Genomic DNA, 20305 nt, shown 5'->3' with positions numbered 1-20305 from the left:
AAGCCTGACAGAGGCAGTGGGCTGGATTCGGGTGCTTCCCCAGGGCTCATCCCTTCTCCTCCTCACGCCTTTCTCTCCGGGTTTATTGTCATCAGCCATACCAGGCAGGGGAGAGATGGAGGGAGGGGAGGAGGCGTTCAGCTCCGTGCCTCCTCTCATAACCTGTGCCTGACCAATCTGCCTCCCGAGGGGCTGTAGGGAGCTCCCCCGCCCTGGCATCTCCTCACCCCTCCCCGGCACCCGGAGAGGGATGGCGGCAAGGGGGGGAGGAGGGAGAGAAAGGGACTGACAGCAACTGCCCTTTCTCTAGGAGGGGTCGAGAGAAGGGAAAACCTCCCAAGCTCCTTCCCTTGGGTGTTTCGGAGCAGACCCTGCTTGCCTGGCAGGGTGACTCCTCTGCACCGTCTCTGCGCGCTCCTGTGCGCGTGCTGCTGCCATCGCAGATGTACCCCCAGCTGTCACTTCGCTGCGCGCAGTCGCTCCCTCTCCCGCCTCTCTCTCCCTCTCCCTCTCCCCTATTTATTATTTACGGAGGATTACAGTCCCTTTCCCACGCTGCCATCTCGCCGTGTGGATCCTCTGCCCTCCACGCAGGGTGAGCGGCTGGCTAGGAGGGGCTCCTGCCAGCTAGGGTCCACCGAGAGCCCAGCCGGCAACGGAGGGACTTTCTGCTGGATTTGTTTTGGGATTGTACCGTGTTCGCTGGAAGAGCTGCCGTTCTCACAGGAGGGTCCATCCCAGCCTGAGAGAGGTAAGTAATGACATCTCTCTTTTGTATTCCCCCCCGCTCCCCAGCTATGCGAGATCAGTGGAGCTGCCCCCCAAGAACCGGCTTCCTCGGGGAGCAGAGTGGTGGTCAGGGGCAGCACCGTCTGCCAGACAGCACAGTCCACAAATCCCAGTTGTGTGAGGTTCACGGGCAGCGATCTTCCCCATAAGGCAGGATGACAACCCTGCCGCAGAGGCTGCTGGTTCTGGTTCCAGTCCAGTTTCAGTGCAGGCATCTGGGAGGAACTTCTCCCAGCTGTGAATGGCACCAATGTCTTTCATTGCAGCACGGGCAGCTCAGGTGAGGCTTTGAGGCTAAGTGCTTGCTGCTGTAGTCACCGGGTACCAAGCAGCTTCTGGTGAGCCCTGGCTTTTGTCCTCTCCTCCGAGCTGTGAGAGGGGTCGGCATGTGAGGTGCCACTCACCTGACCCATGGTGGCTTTGCTGGGTATCATTTTGGTCTCAGCTGTCTCAGTAAGAACAACCTAAAGTGGAGAAGTGAGGACCAAAATTGAACAGGTCCAGCATTCAATATACAACTTTAGGATGAGGGGGCGTGCGTATGTGTAAGGGTGTCTGTGTGCATGTACAATTTCACACACAAAGCTCATGGACATGACCACAGGACATGAAGTGAAGGATGCCATATCAGAAGTAGAGCCAAAAATAAGTCCCAAGTTGCTTCCAAGCATCCCCACAGGCTGAGCCTGTGATTTCTGAACTTTTGGGCGGAAGGCACAGCACCGAGGGTGGGAGTGAAACACAGCACAGAGAAACTTCATGGACTTGTCCAGCCCTGCCTGGGAGGAAAGGGGGAGAATGAGGTCCCAAATGAGCTGATGTGAAGCCCCCTATGGGTAGGGGTATATATGTAAGCGTTAGCATGTGTGTGTGTGCGCGCGCATATATACATGTGTGCATATATACACATGCACAGACACGTGCGCACATACATCCCACGCAGGGCATTCTACCCCCCCTTCTCTCTCTGCCTGCTCAGTTTATTACTGCCACTGCATCTCATGCTAATTAAGAGAGACATGTAAAATCAGAGCTCTCCCAGTTTGGGGAGAGAGGATGTTTGCAGCTGTTGCTCCAACCAGGTCATGACCGAGCCAGGCCCTAGGCCTGCCATGGGGACTATCAGGTAGCCTGAATGTGCCACGTCCAGCACAACCCCAATGGCAATGGTCGTGAGCAGGGTGCCTGATCTGCCACCCAAGGATGGAGGGAGAAATGAAGGTCTCATTTGGGGAAGGGCTGGAGCAGCTGCTATTGCAGGGTTTAAAGAAGGAAAGCCTTAAAAGACAGGGGGACCCTTAAAGGCACACAGGGACTTGTCGCAAAGCAGGGGACATTTCTAGTGGTGAGGAGGAGGGGGTGCCTTTCCAGAATTGCAAACCATTTTTCTTCTGAGCTTTGTCGCTCGGGTCTGTTGGGGGGCGGGGGGTGGATCTTCTTCCAACTGCTGTGGGCAAACAACATTTGCAAGGGAATTATTCCACATGAGTGAAAGGCTTGCGGGAGTTGTCTCACTGTCAGACATCAGTGCAGCCTCTGTTAGTGTATCTTGCCCACTTGGAGGAATTATGGTAAATCCTGAGCAAAGGGGCTCTTTGCAAAGAGAAAGGGGGGAAGCCCTTTTACGTAATTTTTATAGCAGATCATAGCTTTACCCTTGCCTCCAGCAAAGTGAATGCCACACGCTAGCAAGGTGCACTCCCAGCTCCGATATCTTCATGAGCTACTCCAGCTTTCTGCTCTTCCTCTGGCTTTTCTAAGCCTGATGCAGAAAGGATTTTATAGGCTCTTCAGAACCACAGAAGCCTGATGAAAGGAGACCTGTGCCTTGGTGCAGCAGGGAAGACCAGCAGCAGCACAGGGCCATAAGGATACCTGGACAGAAGCATCCAGGGAGCAGCAGAGGCTGGAACAGGATGAGGACAGGCTCAAGCCTGTGGGAGGGCATTTCTGGGCAGTTCTTTGGTGACTCTTCAGCACTTGCCTGCTGCTGATTCAAAAGAGAGATCAAGCAGTTTCCTTCACTTGCCATGTTTGGTTACAAGCAGCTGCTTACACCTCTTGACATCTGTCCCAGCCCTGGGTAGCTCAAGCCGTAATTCAAATGACCATACTGGGACACTCCTGCCAGCTGGGTAATGCTCCAGAGTACTACACCATGACACACACTCCAGTCCTCAGTAGGAAGGAGCTGGAGTTGGAGTCCTGGGCTCTTTCTGTCCCTACTGCATGGAAATACCTTATTCCTGCTGTGGCTTTATCAAATGCTGGCTCAGAAAAATGCTTTGTGTGGCTGAGGGTGTCTTAATAGCAAGAAGAAGTATTTTTTTTCCTATAAACCAGTTCAGTTCCAGGCTGGAGAGATGGAAGGAAAAGTTGTTTCACCTGCAAGGGGTGGGATTACTTGAAATATGGTTTTATTCACATTGCAGAAACTGGCAGTTGAAAGTTAGGAAATGTTGGGATTGGGGGCAGCATGCCATCTGCACCCGGTTGCAGTCCTGACTGGTAGGATGACATGCTTTATTTTCATAAGCTGCCTCATTCAGGGCACTGGCTACATGGTGCTCAGGGAGTGAAGCAGGGGGCTGTTATTTTTTTGGTACTGCAAAGTGTGTGCCTGTTTTATTTGTTTACTGCCTGCCATCCAAGCCCTGCAGGCAACACATCATTATTCATTGTCTTGTGGTGTTCTGAAGATGCTGGCTGCTACAGTTGCCTCATAGCTTATGATAGAGAATTTATGCTCCTGATGAGGCAAGAGAGAGTGGTTATTTTCCTTGCTTTTGAAGGGAAAGAGACTTCCTCTTTAGCCACACAGGGAAGGAGCAGCAGGTGCAGGACCGGAGCCTGGGGCCTCTTGGCTCTTGGAGCTATTGACTCCTCGAGATCATACCAGTTTGCTGGCTAAGCTGCCAGCATTTTGGAAAACAGCTGTGAGTGCTCAGCAGTTCTGCAAAATGGCCCCTAGGGTCTCGTGTTGGGCACCCGCAAAATTAGGAATGAACAGACTGTGGCCACCTGCCAAAACTGCGGTTTAATATTTAATACTGACCATATAAAAATAGCCTTATTTATTACATCCTCATTGTTAGCTTGAGTATCACGTGACCTTTACACTGAGTATGGGACAGGTCCTGTGAAAAAAAGAAATAGTACTTGCTCGGGTAAGCAAAGGCTGTGTTGTAATGCATACATGCAAGTGGCTGAATTAAGGTTCTGCAGGTACTAACTCACATTTAAGTGCTTGGCTTTGCAAGCCAAATAGCATATTTTATCATATGGCAATTTTTTTTAAAAAATGAAAATGGCACTTTCTTGATTCTTTTTTTATGAATGGGAAAACAAGAGACTTTCCATTATTTATACACTGCAATGCCGCACACCCATCACAGGAAGGACTGAGACTTAAATTTACAGCAGGGCCATACAAGTCTGAACTTCACAACTGACTGCAAGAAAAGGCTGTTACTTTGCAGACAGGCCCTGCCACCACGTTCCTCTTCACTCCAAGGAGGCTGGGAAGCTGGGAAGCTTCCTTCCCCATGGACCATGCCCTCACACAAGGAATAAAAAAGTAGAACCACATCCTGAGTCTTGAGAGGAGCTGTTAGAGGCAACTTGACTTAGCACTCATCACTTGGGCTCTCTTTCCACTCCTGGTGAGGTTCTCTGCTGCCGGTGCTCCCCAAAGCAGGGCATGCTGCTGCTGCGATTTTGCTGCGAGGTACCTGTGTGGGGGCAAAGGCGCTGAAGGTGGGCCCTGCTCTCCACACCACTTGCCTTTAGGGATTTTGATTGGATGTGAACATTGCTATACTCATAACTCTTCTGTGGCTGCAAACGCTCCAGAAAACTAAAGTCACATCAAATTTGAAGACCTTCCCCAGCCTCAGCAAGCTCGGCAGCATGGGCTGTGATATGTGTGCTAACCCAGATGCATCCAAGAATCCTGGCTGGAGCTCTGGGTTGTGAGAACTGTCACCACATCTTGTTGAGCTATGGGCAATGTTCCCAGCCTGTAAAGAGTGTAAGTGTGTCCCAGAGATCCTCAGGCACCCCTGGAGCTGCAGGCAGCAGCTTGTGTGGAGTTTGCAGGGATCCCCCTCTTGGATGCTCTGGGAAGGTGATGGGGGCAATGGGGAAGGGGAAGAAGAGCTCCAGGCTCTCTCTAACACGCAGCACTGCCGACCTCATGCCACAGTGGCAACCAAGTGAAACAGATCTATGCAACTCACTAAGGCAGAAAAAGGTCTCCTTCAGAGTTCAGTGTAAATGCATCGTGTACGAACAATGAGAGTCAGCCTTTCCTTGGGAGGTTTGCCAGGAGCTGTGTGCGTGCTGGATTACCGATCCCCTTATGATAAGAGCAGAGAGGATTTTTACTGCTGGCATCTTGTGCTCTGCCCCACCACTGTGCATGCATAGATAATCCCTGCCCCTGTGAACACCCGCCGGGCCACAGGCTTGGGAAGTGGGACAGCAATGAAGTTCTTCCCTTGTTCCACTGTGTTTTCTACCTCCTCTCCCTCCTCCTGCTCCAACTGCTGAAGTGGCAAGCCGCTACCCTTGCAGCCGGTGGTCTGATTCAGAGAGGCTGGCAGCCGGGGAAATGAAGCCAAGGTACGGGGTGAGGAGGAGGGGCAGGGACTCTTTCACTCAGCAGCTTAGGTGGTGGCAGTTCTCCATCACTTTGGCTTCTCCACCAGAAGCAAAAGTAACCAGAGTCAAGCACTAGGAAGGCTAGTGGGCTTGGAGTCCCGGTGTATTTCAGAATACAGACTATCAAAAAAGGCAAAGCCAGTTCTTGGGCAAATGCAGACATGAATGATGGCAAACAAGTAGTGTGGGATATTTTGTGTGCGTAGGATCACCCAGGCTTGCAGAAGCTCACCTGATTCTAGGAATGAGGAAGCACAGGAGAAAGGCTTATGGCTGAGGTGCCCTGGGCCCCATAAAGTACAACACGGGTTTCTTGGTATTGATCTGGAAGCCTCTTGGTTCGGCAGTCTGGCTGTACTGTTTGATAGATGTCTGGCCTAGCACTCCAGGGACAGAACTGGGAACTGAGAGCTTATATTGATAAAAAAACTTACATTTTCCTATCTTACTGCTAAATTGATGCACCTCCATCTACTACTCTGTGCATGTAAATGTATATCTCATCTCAGACAGGCTGGGACCTTCCCTCTTATGGATCTGCTGCATCCTTTGCCCCTAATAAGAGACCCAGGGAAGGTACTGGGATCATCTCAAAATTTCTGAGCCCTCGGGGAACGCTTCACAAATGTGGGCCCATGCATACCCTCCTTCTTGAACACTACCTGAATAAAAACAAGAAAGAGATTACTTGGGGATCCAGAGCACCATCCAACTAAGAAGTGTGGAAAATACCTGGTGTGGTGTGGGGAGGGGAATGAGGACCACAGAACTAGGATTCTCCCACCAAGCCGCCTTCTTGGCCTGGAGCCTCTCCATGGGATGTGCCACCCACCACAGCCCCGGGCTAGGCTTGGCAGGAAGGGGTGTGTGTGTGTGGCATTTTAAATGCCAGTGAGCTGAAGAATGCTCGTGGGGTGTAAAGGGGGAACTGGGAGCAGAATGATGCCTCCCTCAGACCTGCTGGGTCAGGAGCGGCTGCAGTCCTTCTGTCAAGGGGCTGAGTGCAAGGATTAAGGGCCTGAGCTACTACTGACCATGGGATTAACCCCTGCAGGAAATTAAAGTTGTAGAGAAGGCTCTTCACAGCTGAGAGAAAGAGAAAAACTGGGATCTGGATTAGAATTGGCAGGGCTGGTGACAAGCCACCACCCACAGCCAACTGTTCCCGGCTGGATCAGAAAATGTTATCTCAGCCTTCATGTAGAACCCCCCTCCACATCTCACTCGGTTACCAATTTTTGCCAACAGTGTGAGAAGAACAAAAACATCACTCTGTGGCAAGAAAAAGAGGAGGAAACTGGGTAGTCAGCTCACGTGTCCCTCCTCTGAGCCCCTCTCCCACTCCCTCACCCGCTTCCCTTCTCAGCTGCCTCTGTTTTGCATGGAGGAAACATGCACGTGGTCTGTCGCATTCAATAATACTTGGAGAAGATGCTGGCACACACATGGCTGGATTTCTTCCTGTCAACTGCCCCCTCAGCTCTCCTCCTGCTGCTGCTCTGGGCCTCCTCCATATGCTGCACTCTCGCTGTGCTGGGACTTTCCTGTCACTCCCGTGTTGGATATCCCGGTCTCCCCACCTGCTTCCACAGCTTCCCAAGGAATCCCACTTCTCCACAACAATCTGGGTCTTTCCCATCAGTGCTACCTGCCCTGGCTCCCCTTCGGATCCTCTGTGCTTTCCCAGAGGGTTTGACGGGGCCCAATGCCCTTGGTATTTCCAGCCCCTCTAACATCTCTCAGTCTCGTTATTGTGCATTGGTCAGGGAGGCTTGGGATGTAAATAAGGTTTCTTGGTTAAGGTACGGGATGAGGAATCAAGAAAACTGTCTTCTCTCCTGATTTTGCCACAGGCCCATCAGGAAGCTTTGGGAAAGCCCCACCAAAACTCCTTTATTCTGTGTAACTTTGATAAGCCTTACAAATCATCTCTGCAGGACAGGAGAGCATTTACAAGCCCAAGTGATCCAGTGTAAGCACTGCACTTGGCAGCTTTGAAAAATATTGAGTGGGGAACTGATGTGGGCTCATGATGAGGTATCAAAAGCTGGGCAGCTGAAATTTCAGCCAGGTAAACTCAGCAGCCATTGTTACCTCTGTCAGAGTTTATCCCTCTGTAAAATGGAGATAAAGTTGATTTTTCTTGGAGGGGCTTGGAGAAGAAACATTTTTTAACACCAATCACATTTGCATTTCAGAGGTGCCTACACATTGTCATTCCAAGATGAGAAGCTTTTTGACCTCTTTACATCCCAGAGAATAGGGTGAGGTTTTTATTCATACCAAGCCAGGAATGTGGCAGAGTCCCTTACAATACCGAGTGGGTTTTGCACGCCTTCCACTTACTTTACAGCTTTCTGTGTGAGGTGTTTTGCTTAGCTGTGATCGATCACTGCAAGTCAGATGGCACCATTTCTTCTACAGCTGGGTTTCTAGTGTGAATTTAAAATGTGCTTTCCATTGATTGTGACAGCACAACACTAATGAATCCTGAACACATGTGTTAATAAATCAGCAAGTGCTGGAAATGAAGCCCCCAGCTATTTAGCTCAGAAGCTCACTGGGGCAGCGACACACACTGTATGTTTCTACAGTGCTGCTGAGCTTGGCCGCCTCCTCTGGGTGCTTTCGCAGTCCAAATAAACAACAAACGAGGAGCTGCCGCTCAGACAAGGTGACCTCTTGTGGTCAATGATTTGCTAGACCGACCTAGGTCTCTTGGGGGACCAGGAACGGGCATCATCTCCATGCGCTCTAAACCCACTTGTGGTACTGTCAGGAGCACGATGTCGCCCTAGGACCCATCAGCCAGGTTACTTCATGAACTTTCAGTTGCTGTAGTCAGACCCCATGGCTGCCGCGTCTCCCTGCCCTCTGTGCACCAGCTTTTCTCCCCCAAGGGCTGATGAAGGAACAAACATAGAACAACATGCTTTAATCACTGGGCTCTAGGGTACTACTGTCCCCCTACATTATGGGTGATGGTAATAAACAAGAATCCTAAACACAACAAGAAAAGGGGAGGAAAAAAAGATAATCTCCTTAAAGTGTCCTCTATGCCCTCCCTCACCCTGCGGCTTTTCTGATAAAGGTTGAAGCAGTTCAACATTGGAAAGGGGAAGGGGACTTTGCCATCACTTGCCAAGGAGAGTATGGGGGAGGGATGAGTGTCTGTGTGTACTTCCTGATAATTTATTGCTGGCATCTGTTGCAGCCTCTGTTACCTACTCTTTTGTAATATAGGTCACCCACGTGCCCTGCCAATGCTCGTAAGCCAGGCTGTTAACGGAGTCTGATCCCTGAGCCATGATCCAAGGGTTAGTGCAAAGGACTAGGAGAGATAATCAGAGACAGAGGTTGCTGGGCTCTGTTTCTGACTGCGACTCATCCTAGTGACACAGTCACCTGTCTCTCTAGCCTCAGTGTCCCTGTCTGGAAAATGGGATAGCTTTATCCATCTACCTAGAGCAGAGGCACTACCAGTTACGACCTCAGCCTTAATTCTGGGGGTCATTAAATAGAAAATATCAACAACACCTACAGCCACGGTAAGAGCCATTCATAAAGCAGATGGAAAGCTTTGGATAGAATGTGTCACAGAATTGGGAAGTGTTAGTAAAACAGTATGTGGATGCAGTAAACTGAAACCCTCCCCAGCCTCACAGTGTGGTCCTTGGGACCTGACTTATGAAAGCTAAGGCTTTAGAGTGATACTGCAAACATTACTGGTGACTGGGCAGGGATACAGGAAGCACAAGACAGTGATAGTGCCTGCTGTAGCTTTTATGCCCTGGCAACTGCTGCAGAGCCATTACAATCTCCTGAGCATCCCCCCCAGCAGTAAAGTTCCCTGTTCGAGCCAATTAAGGGAATCCTCATTAGAGAGTCCTCTTGAGTCTGACAGCAGGCCAGATGTCCAAGTGGCACTCCAGCTCAGTGTATTTTTGGCCACTGGAGCCCATGGGCCAGAAATGGATGATTTCATTCTGTTGCTTTCAGCTGAAACTAAAAAAGTTGTCTTTTACTGTCCTATATCAAACGGCAAGAAGAAAAGGCCATCACCAGCCCCCACAGGCTACTCTGTTAATTTCTCCAGAATCTGGAAAAGAGACTCAACTCCAAGCACGTGGAAGAAAGCTCTGGACACCGTGTCTGATGGATCACAAAGCATTCAGCTGACATGTTGCTCCAGGGGGAAGGAATCACCTAGTAAGCCTGGAAGAAAAACTAACGCCTGGTTTGTGGAGCCCTTGGGTGACTTCAGAGCATTCTGAGCTCCAGCAATGCAGATCAGCCTTGAGCCCCCAAACCCAGGCAATGCCATGCTAGTTCTGAACAGGTGGCATGGTGCCTCACCTCTTGGGCTGGGGGTGCATGGGGGGGCACTCCTAGGTCTGACAGGGTCCTCACTGCTGGAAAAGCCCCCGGCTCTCAGGCTGAAAGCAGCCGGACAGATTTGGTGGTGCTCTGGAGAGCCTTGTGCTGTGGGCAGGTGCTAATTGCCCCAGGACTATGAGGTTCCCAGTGCTGTGTTGGCAGTGAGCGCAGCTGGCCTGGTGCTCTGCAGAGCGGAAGGCATCTCTTGGGCCACAGTAAAACAGCTAATTAAGTCAGAATTCAAGATAAGTCAGAGAAAACCTTTAAAAAAGAAACTCTTAAAAATCCTCTCTGCCTCCTTGCTCTCTCCTGGCTGCAGAATGTTAATCACTAAGGGTCTAATGTGCTTATAGGCAATAGATACGTGGGAGAAACTGGGTTTTTCTGGATCCTTGGAATTAAAATTTCTCCATAAACATACTACTTCAAGGTATAAATGCAGAAGCTCATTGTCCCTTGCACTTCAGTAGTCAGGAACCTCTACCTATTCCAAATCTACTGCTCTGCCACCTGAGCATATGTTATGCTTGGAGAAGCAGGCAGTTTTGTGCAAGACATGAATGCTGATAAATATGGGTCACAGAAGAGTCCCCAGTACGCGTGCAAGCCCAACTCTGTGCACAAATTTGTAAACGTAAGCTAGACTGGCGACTATATCTGCATACATACATGAAGATAGCTGCTTTTAAGTCTTCGAAACATGTGTATGAGTGCACAAAGGGTGGCTGCTATCTATGGGGTGGGAAGCACTGTGTTTGTGTGACATGCTTTTAAAATAATCTTGGGTTTATCAAGGCGCCTCCATCTTTGTGCGTGTGGCAGCGCAGGAGACAGCATTGAAGCCTGAACAGGTGTTAATCACTATGCACTGTAATAAATTCTAAACATAGGGAAAGGGCTTATTTATACACGGCTGCTCCTCCCACCCTGCACTCCGTGCCTGAGCCTTGGCGCTGCCTGAGAGAAAGAGGCTTCCGTGAGGTACCAGAAATGAGTGCAAGAGCCGGACTTGCCCTGCCAGAGCAGAAGGAGCTAGGGTTAGAAACCCTGACCCCATCACCGTCCTCGCGCCCCGGTATGTTGGTCCTGCTCTCAGCCCCCCACCGTCGCCTGGGGGTGGCATGGCTGAATTGCACAGAGCAGCAAGCAGGGTGGGGGAGACACCAGCCCATGGCCTGAGTGGGGGGCCTGGGCTGAGGGGACACTGCAGAGGGAAGCCGTGTCACAAAGCACCCAAGGAAGCTGGTGGTTTTTTTTTTTTTAAAAGCTTAGCCCCCCTGATTGGAGCCGAGCCAGCTGATACAGATGGGGTGTTACAAAACAGAGCCAAAAGGCGAGAGCGCAAGGAACAGAGCTATCTATAACCCTGACAAAGTTAGATGGAGTGAAGGTGGGGAAAAGGGAAAGACGGAGCGTGGCAGGCAGCCCCTGGTGCTGAGAGCAAGGACGCGATTGTTCGGCAACGGGATTTGGAGCTGAACGACTCCCGCTATCCAGCAGGCAGATAAGGCTCTGTGGCTGTCAGCTTAACTCTGCCGTTTATTCCTGTGCTGTAGGGAGTTAAATAGAGCACACGGAAAGCCTGCTGCCGGGGAGTGAAAGTCAAGGAGGGAGAGGGAAGGAAGAGGCTGTAATCGGGCAGTGCCCGGGGAATCGGGTGGAAGTGGCTGCGGGCAGAGCCCCTCCAGGTAAGTGCTTGCGGCTTTTCATCCTCTTTGTTGATACTGACAGCCGGGGACAGGAGACTTCAGGGGTGGCCGTTAGGACAGAGACGTTGATATGGGGGAGGCTGAAAGTCTCCTTCTCAGCCAGGGCGAGTGCAAGCACCGACTGGGGACAGTTATTTGTTGCGGCTTCTCTTTCAGCAGGGACTGCAGGGAAAGGGCTCTAGCTCGGTTTGGGGAGTGGGGGGCTGCAACGGGTGAAGGCTGGATCGGTTTCAGTGCCGTGAGAGGTATTCCTCTATTTGGTGCATTGGCATTTGGGTAAATTATCTAAATAGCCTTGCAAAATGTACTAGTCCAGGCACTGAACCTGCTCATCTGTCTCATCAAGGTGCTAATTTAAATATTTCCTGGTGGTTTACATTCCCATATAAAATAAATCAGTCATGGGAGCCTGGGGGAGGGGAAGCAGCTGGCACGTGTGTGGGGAGGGTGTCCCGGTGGGAGTGCAGCACCCAGTTATAATAATGGCTGTGGATGTTGTCAGAGCCCCTCAGAGGGCATGGAGGATGGTTTATTTCTGTACCCTGGTTGAAATGTGTCCATCTAACTGCTGCTGCGACTGTGGGTGGCACGTCAGAGAGCAAGCAGGGGGACAGGAGGGTCCGTGGGGTTTCCCCTTTTCTTGCTTGCCTGTATCCAAAAGGGAAGCGGGAGGGAAGTTGGAACCTGTTGTCAGTCACTCATTGTCAGGGGAGAGTTTATGGTCTTTGGGTTTCTAATTAGACTGAGCATTTTTCCTTCTTCTAATTGAGATGTAATTCCTCTCTTTTCAACACTCCCACTCAGTCTCCCCCGCCCCGGGTCCTCCCTTCTCCTCCGAGGCTCACTCGCTCTTCAGCTCCCGCAGTTGCTGCAGTGTGAAATCCCTAAGCTGAAGCTGTGCTCTGCTCAGCCCTGCTCTAGCCATCACATCCATTTTACCTTAAAACATAAAGGAAGCACTAGCACGGAATACAGGGGTGGGGGGAGAAGCGCCTTGGCAGCTGCTGGTGCCCAGACCTCAGTGAGCTTGAGCTGTGTGTCAGGGAGAGGATGCACAGGTGGTACCAGCCTGCGTGGAGGCGAGAGGGAACGAGCTGGAGTCTGCTGCCCTGGCAGGGTCACCTCAGCAATTCATCAGGTTAACCTTGAGCGGGAGGCTAATGTAGCTACCATAGCAGGCTGTTCAAGCACCGGCTTGTCTCTTCGGCCTTATCTCTGCACTGCGAGGTTCAAAGTGAATTAACGTTGTGCCTTTGTCATGCTGCGCCTGCTGAAACATCCTCCATCTCTCCTCCAAAACTGAGCTAATGCCTCAAAGGCAAAACTCTAGTTGGGGAGGGGAAAGGACAACACGGAGCCCAGCCCTGTGCCCAGGGAACTGAATCTCACCCGCTCTGCTCTGCTCTCCCCCTCCAGGACCTGGCAGGCAGGCTACAAGGTCATTCCTCCTCCCTTTGGGGCCGTGCGCCAGGCTGGCTGGTGGATGTGAAGACACGCTGGAGAAGACAACAATGCTGCCTACAACTGCTGGCCACCGGTGGAGGAGCAGGTTCCTCATGAGGTGGCAAGAGGCTTGTCGTAAGTAATGCCTACTCAGGTACTAAGTACAATGATCCTGTTTGTCAAGGGAGTGGAAAGAAAATAGGTCACATCAGGGTTAAGAATAGGGGAGAGGGACAGCTAAGAATGGAGATATTTGAACTAATTCCTGATTCCTTTAGAGGCCAGGCGAGCTAGGAGGGAGAGTGAGACTCTAAAGCTGAAGATGGGCTTAAAGTGGGACAGCGAGTGATGATTGCTTCTGAATTCCAGTGGGCCTGGCAGGTGAGAAACAGCGAGACAGATACCATGGCACAAAGATGCACTCCGAACATTTCTCAGACCGGCATCCTGTAAGCTGCAGACTCCTCTCTGTAGTAGGGGTTTATACATAGGCTGCTGAGCAAGGCTCCCAGCTCTTCACAGCAGAAGTCATGACAGATTTTAGAAGGGAATGCAGGATGCGAACGCAGAATTCTCCTACTGGGCACTGCCACATGTAGTGAAAATCAAGAGTAAATAAAGAAGATCTCTTTTAAATTAAATTGTAAAAGTTCAGCCTGTGCATCTTCCCAGTGGACCAGGGCATCTGCTATAGTATCCCTGAATGCAGAGCAGAGACTGATAGGGGCTTCAGGGAATGTGCCTGCACTTCAGAGAACCATCTGGGGACTACAGCAGAGGAAAGGGAGCACTTGGAGGGTATCCATCACTATTGCATACCTAGGTGCCGAGCTGTGGTTTCCCTTGTTCCTGCCCCCCTGATCAAATTTGGGGCTGCTACTGTAAGAAGCTGGGGGAATTGTTTCCTTCTCCAGAAAACAGGTGTCTTTGTAACCCATCCTCACAGACTAGACTGCTGTATAAATTATTTATAATGAATGCTACTGAGCCTTGACTTAATCTGATATACGTGGATCAGCTTTCTGCTACCTGTCAGAGTCACCAAACACCCCACAATGTAACTTCATCTTCCCCTAACATGAAAACACATACTACTCATCCTTCTGTAGGGCTGGAAGACAGCTTCAGGTTCTATCACTTCCCTGCCTCTCTTGCCCGTAGAGCTGCATTCTAACCAGTGCGATGAATTCCTTGGTCTCAGCTCACGTCCTTGTGGATGCACCTCTTGCAGGGACTGAAAATGAAATCAGACCTTCTCCTCCCTATGATTTTAGTAAAATATTTCCAAGAGCACAAAGCAATATATGGGTAACAACAAGACATTTTTGGCACATCCTATACGTCTGCAGAAACTTGGCATAAATCCAGTTCCTGAACATAACCACAGCCAGCTGCCTGAGACTTTGTTCCTTCCAGCCACTGCCAGCACACATTCTGGTGGAACCCCAAAGCCACCCAGTTGGGGCCGGTGGCGGGTAGGCATTTTGAGAGATAAGCCCTGAACAGAATGCCACCTGTATAGCATTACACACAGTCTGCTCTTACCTTTCTTGGTGTACAAAGCAGCTAAGTGTTATCTCATCAACACAGCTATCAATCTATTGTTAAGCATCCAGGAAAAGATGGGGTTACCTGAGTGACTCACGGCTCTCTCCCTTCCCCACTCTAGCTCCCATTCTTTTAATTCTCTCCCTACAGCAAGAATGCAATGTATTCTGGATGGAATTATATATCAGTCAGCCAGCCAGTACCTGCACTGCACCAGTCCACAGGCTATGATCTGCTTTCATGGCAATCTCTGCTGTTGACCCCAACCTTTGCATGAAAAGGAAGCACAGAGGTGCTCAGGGTAAAGATCTCTCTCGTATTTCACCATAAGGATCCATAATTATTATTAAAAGAACATACAGATTGGCACAGCCTGGGCTGATGTACACCTGAGATCTCAACTGTAGGACAGAAAAAAGTTCTTGCAGGAGTTGTGAAAGATGGATGAAATAAAAAAGAGCTGAGACACTCTCTCTGAACACTTATCCCTTGGCCCTTAATAAAGTAATATAGTTTAGGATCCAAACTGTGTAGTTCTCCTTAGGCTACCAGTCCATAAATCTGCCAGCTCTCTCAAGGATCGCTGGGAACACAAAAAGGCCCTAGGCAGGATGACAGGGTTTGGGTATGAAGGCAGCAGCGCTGACAGAAGCAAAGTTGATATTAAAAAAATGGGCTATGGGTCAGACTAAACTCTAGAGAGAGTGGTGCGAGGGAAGAGAGGAAGAGCATGGCTGACTGTAGAGCTGTTCCATGCAGAGCTGCTTCAGAGCATGGGTCTCCACTGGCTCCCTCTCCTGTGGCAGTCCTTTCACAATTCCTTTGGGGTTAAGAAACAAAATACCTGCTTATTGGTTCTTTGGAAAAAAGCAGAACAGAAGAATCTGATTTCCAGTCCAGGAAAAAATGGCGAGACAATAAATGCATCCACTTTAGCTACCATTCACCCCTAAAAAGATTCTAGCAACCCCAAGTGACTACTTTCTCTGAAGAAAAGTGAGAAAGGGAGAGGACAGGGCATGACATACAGAAAAACCTGCTTCAGTTTTAGTCAAATGCTCAAACTTGTCACCTTAAAAACCAGCGAGGGAGCTGAATTTGCTTCCCACATTGAAGAAACTAATCTCAATTCCACAATAGGAATGAAGATGAAGGATGCAAATGTTTTACATAGTCTGCTTAAACATAACTCCCACTCCTCTAATGACAGAAGGCAGAAAGCTTGCTTTCCTGTTGCTGATGCTTCTTTGTCACAGAAATGAGAGTTTTAAAAGCCACTGGCTCCCAGGGAGAGGGTTGGTAACTAGTCCTCTGACACCACTCACAGGATCTGGACCCATGTTTGGAATGGTGATCCACAACAGCTCTAAAAAATGCTGTTTTGTGGATTGTCTGACCTCACCTTTGAGACACTGCAGGAGAAAGGGTGTGTGTGCTAACCTTTTTCCTAACACCTTTTTCTTCAACTACCAACCTGCAGTTTTTTCCCTCATCTCCATTGCTATGGGCAATTTTGGTCAGAGGAGATACTTGTGGGGCTATTGCTGTGGGATTCAGAAACTATTTTGAGAGCAATGGCAAGTACCAGGTGCCCAGTGTTGTAGGGACTCCTTGTTACTTTTTAACAGCTTTCTTGATCATCCCTTTGTAATGTGATCTAATTAATAAAAAAGTCTCTTGCCACAAGGTCCACGCAACACACTGTAGATATGGAAAGCAAATGCTACCCTGATTTAGAAGCTAACTTAGACCTGGGTCTAAGAAGGTCTAATCACAAAGATTAGGATTCAAACTGCAGGAGCACAACTGAGATGTAGGTTGTTTTGTTTTCATTTTTCTTAAAAGCTTTTCATTAACATGTCTATTTCTGAAAAAATAGAGCTTCTAATATATACCAGTCCCTCCTCTCTCAACTCTGACTGTTTAGAAAGAGCTGTCCTTTATCAGCGGTGACACCTCCCACCTCTCTCTGCTCCATTCTCCTCTGACAGGTTCCAGTGCTCTAGTACCTGGCAGCAAAGTCCTCTGGGATGCACTGTTCTAACTTCCTTGTGAAACTGGAAGGATATTTACTTGCTTGCTCTTGAAAAGAAGGCTAAGAGGAAAATCCTGCTGCCAGGGTACAGGGCAGCAGTAAAGGGATGTAGCTGTGAGGAAGCTCACTACACTGCAGGGCACTGCGGTGAAGAGTCCCTCTGTGAGGGTTATATCGTAGCCGTAGCTGGGCTCAAGGCGGTGATGGGTGAGGATGGGAAAGCACTGCTCTAACACACGCACTCTCTTTCCCCTGCTTTTCACCTACCAGTGCTTGGCTGTTGGCTGTCTCTATGTGCTGCCGAGTCCTTCTTTGCTTGTCCTTCCTCCTGCAAGTGTAACAGCGGCAACCTGGAAGTGGACTGTAGTGGCTTGGGCCTCTCTTCCATCCCCTCAGACATCCCCACGAACACCAGGACCTTCCTCTTTCTCAACAACAAACTCAGCAACCTGCCGGGAGCAGTGTTTTCCAACCTCTCTGCCCTACAAAGGCTGGATCTATCCAACAACTTCTTGGACCAGCTCCCTCAGAACATCTTCAGTGACCTGGGGAACCTCACGGAGCTCCATCTGAGGAACAACAGCATCCGGGCCTTGGACAAGGACCTGCTACAGCACACGGCCCTGCTGCGCCAGCTGGATCTCTCCATCAATGGCCTGGCCCAGATACCTTCGGGCATCTTTGACGACCTGCCTGCTCTCCGCTCCCTCTCTCTCAGGTCCAATCGCCTGCAGAGCCTGGACAGGGTGACCTTTGAACCTCTAACCAGCCTGCAGCAACTCCAAGTTGGGGATAACCCCTGGGAATGCGACTGCAACCTCCGGGACTTCAAGCACTGGATGGAGTGGTTCTCCTACAGAGGTAGGTTCTTGCGCAGCGGGAGCCAAGCTCCGTGGTCTTCTGCGGAAAGGCAGACAAAGGCAGGCAGGGAAGAAACACGAGCAGATACATCTGGCAGGTCAGGCTGACCTGAATGCTAGATCTTAGCCAAGGAGCATGAGGGCTGTGCTACAATGCTAAGAAACTTTTGTCTCTTTAGGTGCCACCGCACCTTCACATAGCAACACTGCCAGTCTGAGAAGTCCTCAGCAGCCCCAGATCTCCTATTTCCTTGTTTTGTTTCTAATCTGAAAGATTACTTTTTTTCTTGGGAAAGAACTTTCCTCAAATAACATCAAAATTTTAGGATTATGAGGTCCCCTTGCCCTTTCTGCCTAAAGAGAAAAAATGTTTTTCATGCTTGAAAATAACCATCCCGTACTCTTTCTTAAGCTGGGAGAAGTGAAAGCCAGATTTGGCTGTAAAGCATCAGGTTTGCTTTCAACAAAAGAACCATAGGAAACAGTGCCACTTAGGAAAATACTGCAACTAACATCAGCAAAACCAAACTAAAGCTCAAATTAACAATGAGGCCCAAGTCAGACTGGCTATAAAATCATCATTTCAAACCAAACAGTTTTTGACAAGTTTGTATTTCCAGCTTTTCCTCGAAATACAGAGGGCTGGAAAGGTACGTATCACTTAGCAGGAATGCCGACAGGATGACACGCTTTCAGGAGCTGCAACTCAGAGAAAGATGGCACATTTTACAGGAATTATGATTGAAGGCCTGACCTTCTGTCGTTGGAGCCAATGAGTAGGAAAGGGTCTCAAATCACACGGATAGCAACAGTCAGCTGTCACGTCCTTCCTGATCACAGCCATGCTGCAAAAAGATTATCTATGCCTATGGCTACACTGCGGTCTGAAATATGCATTTGTGTGAGCAGAATCAAACAAGCATACGAATGCCACTTCCATCTTTTGTTTGTTTGTTTGTTTGTTTTCTTTCTTGACTATCATATCACAGAGTCGATGGAAAGCACACGGAGTTAATTTTGCTTTTTTGTCCCCTTCCAAAGAAATTGCCCAAACTCACTCAAGCATTTGTTTCAACATCTGTCACTATTTTCACAGAGGGGGGATGGATTAGTTGTTAGAAGATGGGACTGTGTGTCTGTTGTTATTTTGAGAAGATACAGCCTGGTCCTACCTTTTTGCTTTAATTTCTCCTTTTCTAAAATGGTTTCTACTGACACTTATATAACTCACTAAACAGTATGAGGCTGACTTAATAGACATTTTAAGAGGGCTTTCATGTCTTGGCCTTAAAGATGTCTACGCAGATATCATGCACCATGAGCTCTACTGTCGAATCCAACCTAGGCAGAAGCATACCAGCCAGCTGCCGTAGTTGAAGCTGTTCCAGTTGTGGGGGCCAAGGCATACAAAATGCCTCCAAGTTAGGCAAAACAATCATTTTAGAGGATAACACATGTGCTCCTTCTGCCAGGTGCACGGAGGTGCAGCCATTCCTCCCTCCCTCCATCTTTGACAAGCACTGAGGATCTGGCAGGCTGTCTTGAATACTCTCTCTACTCAGCAATGCATTCACACGAGGGACTGGATTTTATGGCCCCACTGCTATAATAAAGCAGTTCCCCACTTGGTAACCATAATGCTGCTATGGCTGACTTATGTAGGGCAAATACTTAGCAGGTGTGAATGGAATCATAGGAACTTACCCCACTTGGGGATCTAGCTCTGCTGTCACTGTATCGGGACGAAGCTGTGGTTCACCCGTATTATCTCTATTGGGACAGGTGGGAAAATCGACCAGCTGGCGTGTACCCTGCCCAAGGAGCTGAAAGGGAAGGATATGCGAATGGTGCCCATGGAGATGTTTAACTACTGCTCCCAGCTGGATGATGAGAACAGCTCTACAGTGCTGGACAATACTGGCCCACCCTGCACTAAAGGAAGCCCAACTCCTTCCAAATCTAAATCAGGCCCAGAAACAGAAGTGGAGCCCAGTGTGGGATGTCCTCAGAAACAGCGATATAGGCCTGTGAGCGTGCGCCGGGCTATTGGCACTGTTATCATCGCAGGGGTGGTTTGCGGCATCGTTTGCATCATGATGGTGGTGGCAGCTGCTTATGGTTGCATCTATGCCTCCCTTATGGCCAAGTACCACCGGGAGCTGAAGAAGAGGCAGCCACTTATGGGTGACACAGAAGGTGAACATGAAGAGCAAAAACAAATCTCTTCTGTGGCATGAAACTCTTCTAGGAAGGAAGGGACAGCAATGAACAAAGGTACCGGAGAGCAGTCAAGCATGGGGTCCTCCCAAAATACATCCTCCCAGACAGACAGACAGACTGTGCTATTGCTCCACTCACCCAAGTAGTGCAACATGCTTCTGGGGAGTCAGGGCACCTGGCTCAATTTCTGTTCCTCTGCCCCAGGCCCATTTTGTGCCCTTTCACCCTTGGGCCCTCCCAGACAAATAAAGTAGAGTCAGACCTCGAGTGCTTGCTGTGCCTCATGCCCTTGCACAGAGTTTCCCTCGCATGCCTGCTGTGGAGGCAGCTGGCACCTTCTGGGAACCTGTGTCATCCTCTCAGCTTCGGTCCTCAGTTGTCCTGTATCCTGTCAAGAGCTCTCTGCAAACAGAGAGCAGTTCTGTGAAAGCTTATGTGAGGAGCAGGACATCAGAAATGTCCATGCGTCTCTGTTAGGGTCACTGCTGTTGTGTGACAGTAAGTTGCTGCCCACCCTACAAGTCAGTGCTGCCGAGAGCACATCAGAAGGGAGGGAAAGTCTCTAGGGGATGACAACAGTCAGGGGAGATTTCCCTTCTCACTTTTAAAGGTGGAAAGATACCCGTATCACTCAAACACACTGCCAGGGAGTGCAGTGTCCC

General features: G+C 49.6%; 2 protein-coding genes across 2 annotated transcripts in view; one reads left to right on the top strand and one right to left on the bottom strand.

Moving 5' to 3' along the window:
• The window catches only part of CACNA2D4 (calcium channel, voltage-dependent, alpha 2/delta subunit 4), a 128992-nt gene that overhangs the window by 28918 nt on the left and 79769 nt on the right, over window positions 1-20305 (bottom strand). The window lies entirely within an intron of this gene.
• LRTM2 (leucine-rich repeats and transmembrane domains 2) lies at window positions 437-19910 on the top strand. The gene is made up of 4 exons (XM_010566189.1): window positions 437-751; window positions 12954-13115; window positions 16834-17424; window positions 19206-19910. The coding sequence occupies exons 2-4, from the start codon at window positions 13049-13051 to the stop codon at window positions 19658-19660; spliced, it is 1113 nt and encodes a 370-aa protein (XP_010564491.1). The 5' UTR covers window positions 437-751; window positions 12954-13048; the 3' UTR covers window positions 19661-19910.

The sequence above is a fragment of the Haliaeetus leucocephalus genome, unplaced genomic scaffold (assembly GCF_000737465.1).
Source record: "Haliaeetus leucocephalus isolate CR32 unplaced genomic scaffold, Haliaeetus_leucocephalus-4.0 Scaffold206, whole genome shotgun sequence".
Lineage (NCBI taxonomy): Eukaryota > Metazoa > Chordata > Aves > Accipitriformes > Accipitridae > Haliaeetus > Haliaeetus leucocephalus.
This window is presented reverse-complemented; position numbering and strand designations above follow the sequence as displayed.